A 2,246-nucleotide genomic window follows, 5' to 3' on the forward strand; every position below is an offset into this window, starting at 1 on the left:
TACCAATACCAATTTCTAGACATGGAATAATGGCGGTCAACTTTTTCAATGATTTCCTCCTCCTCGGAAGAATCATCGAATATTTCACGAACATAATTCACAATTGCAAAGTTAAAATTCATTTTACTTTTGAACACAAAACATCTAACCTATTTTCTTTCTTTGTCAAACGTCAGATTCCAGATTCTGAAAGCGTTCGTTTATAATTTGCTCTGTGAACTCTTAAAAATTCTGAATTCTCGCCCAATCCACTCCACTCCTAATCCGTAACAGTTTGCCGTGTCACTGGAGTGAAGTTCTTTTTTTATAGAGTATTAAATTAAATAATTTATAATACGAGTATACAATTTCGTAAATAACCTATTCTTTTTTGTTCAAAATAGTTGATAATGGCTGGAGAAGTAGTTGTAGATGCTTTGCCATATATTGATCAAGGATATGATGAACCAGGAGTTAGAGAAGCTGTTTGTATCATTGTATGTTCTAAACTAATTTTCTTATAGTAATATTTTAGGCATTTGCTATGGTTGAAGAAGAATGCAGAAGGTACAGACCTACCAAAAATTATTTAGAACATTTACCTCCGTTAAATGTTTCATCTTTTGAAACACCTATAATGCATAATGAGTTTGAAAGACTTCAAAATCGTTTACCCATGGAGACCCTTTCAATGAAGCGTTATGAATTACCTCCACCACCTACTGGCAAATTGAACGAAGTGAGTGCATGGATAGAATGTGTAGATAATTCACAGGCTCAGTTAGAACATCAAGCAGTAAGAATATTAAATTTACAACTTATGTTAGAATATTGTTGTCCAGCTTGGCAACGATATCTGCAGACATTAACAGATTCGGAAAAATTGGCCTCCAAAAAATTGGCAGAATTAAGGCAACAGTTACAAGAAGTCAACTGGCAGAGAAAGTCCTTACAAACGAAGGGAGGAGAACAGTTAAAGGGATTAGAAGCAAAATGGGTTGCTTTAGTTTCTCAAAACTATGAAATTGAACAGGCTTGTTGTTTGGCTGAAGAATATATAGCTCAAGTGAAACAGAATCCACAAGTCCTCAGTTATCAAAATTCACAAGTTCAGGGCGTTAATGGATAATATTTTTATTTTAAATAACTATAGTGATGATTTAAAAACATTAAATAAATCTGTTTTATATTTTATAAGGTGATTTGTATTCCACTAAATAAAAAAAAACTGGGATATCAGAAAACCTACAAATAGATACATTTGTTTCTAATTTTCGAATATTATTGTTATAATAATATTTTGTTTTAATTTGAATTGCGAAATACATTTATTTACAATTTTGTGGGATTGGAATACTGTAATTAAACGGTATATATTTCAAATTTCCGCACCCATTAAATTACATTAATGTTGAAAACTAGTGGACTACCCAATGAGAGAATCTCATTTTTGAGATAACGTTCAAATTTTATCTACACAGGGTGTTATTTATTAATTGAATGCCGATAGTTAAGGGTGTGAATCCTTGGGTCATTTTAAGAAGAAAACAAGATCAACATATGTCCTAAACCTCTTAATTTTTGAGCTACAGGGTGTTACAGTTTTAAGAAAATATTTACTTTTTTATTATAATTTTCTTATCACTTCAGATATTTTTATGAAATTTTGTACACACCTATTAATCATTAAGGAACATTGTTTGATGTAAAAAATGTTTTAAAATCTTTGCCAATGACGTCCGTACGAGGTTTGAACTAAACATTTTTGAAGAAAAAAATGGTACGCCACTGCTTTTTCTAAAAACTAAAATTATTTTTAAAATCTCCATTTATTTTACAGCAAATTCGGTCCCTAGACTTACTCTCGTACGACGCACCATTTGCACGTAAAAAAATGAAAACCAAAAAAAGTTTTTTCCCCAAGTTCATTGAGACTGCTTTTGATATTTTGTTGCCATTTTGTAGACACCCACCATGCGTGGAAACACTTTTTGTGGGGCAAAAATTAATTTTCTACTTTCACAAATGACGTTCACGTAGGCATAATATTAAATGTTTGGATAGAAAAAACGGTAAGCTCATTAAATGCCCCCTTAAAGCAAATGAAATAAAAATTAGTAGGCTGGGTAAAGTGTCATAATTTTTGACGCTTCTTTTCGCAATAAAGTTGACATTGATTTTTCATTATTAAAAAATTATTAGAGTAGGAGGTAAAATCTCATAAAAAATGGTAAATTTTACAATCGGTGAATTAGCTGACATGCATT

At 31.2% G+C, this 2,246-nt stretch overlaps 1 protein-coding gene across 1 annotated transcript; it reads left to right on the forward strand.

Annotated features, from left to right (window-relative positions):
* The first annotated feature begins 223 nt into the window (after positions 1–223).
* On the forward strand, positions 224–1,173 carry LOC108906177 (pre-mRNA-splicing factor SPF27). Its single transcript, XM_018709378.1, has 2 exons — positions 224–464; positions 515–1,173. Exons 1-2 carry the CDS (start codon positions 390–392, stop codon positions 1,106–1,108), a joined length of 669 nt encoding a protein of 222 aa, XP_018564894.1. The 5' UTR covers positions 224–389; the 3' UTR covers positions 1,109–1,173.
* Positions 1,174–2,246: the final 1,073 nt, after the last annotated feature.

Source organism: Anoplophora glabripennis, unplaced genomic scaffold (genome assembly GCF_000390285.2).
Source record: "Anoplophora glabripennis isolate ALB-LARVAE unplaced genomic scaffold, Agla_2.0 scaffold126, whole genome shotgun sequence".
Lineage (NCBI taxonomy): Eukaryota > Metazoa > Arthropoda > Insecta > Coleoptera > Cerambycidae > Anoplophora > Anoplophora glabripennis.

What these genes read in the sequence shown, in the direction of transcription:
- LOC108906177 (XM_018709378.1), top strand. Translation starts at nt 390, where the DNA reads ATGGCTGGAGAAGTAGTTGTAGATGCTTTGCCATATATTGATCAAGGA. An exon ending in AACCAGGAGTTAGAGAAGCT is followed by an intron (nt 465 to 514) that starts GTTTGTATCATT and finishes GTAATATTTTAG; the next exon opens with GCATTTGCTATGGTTGAAGA.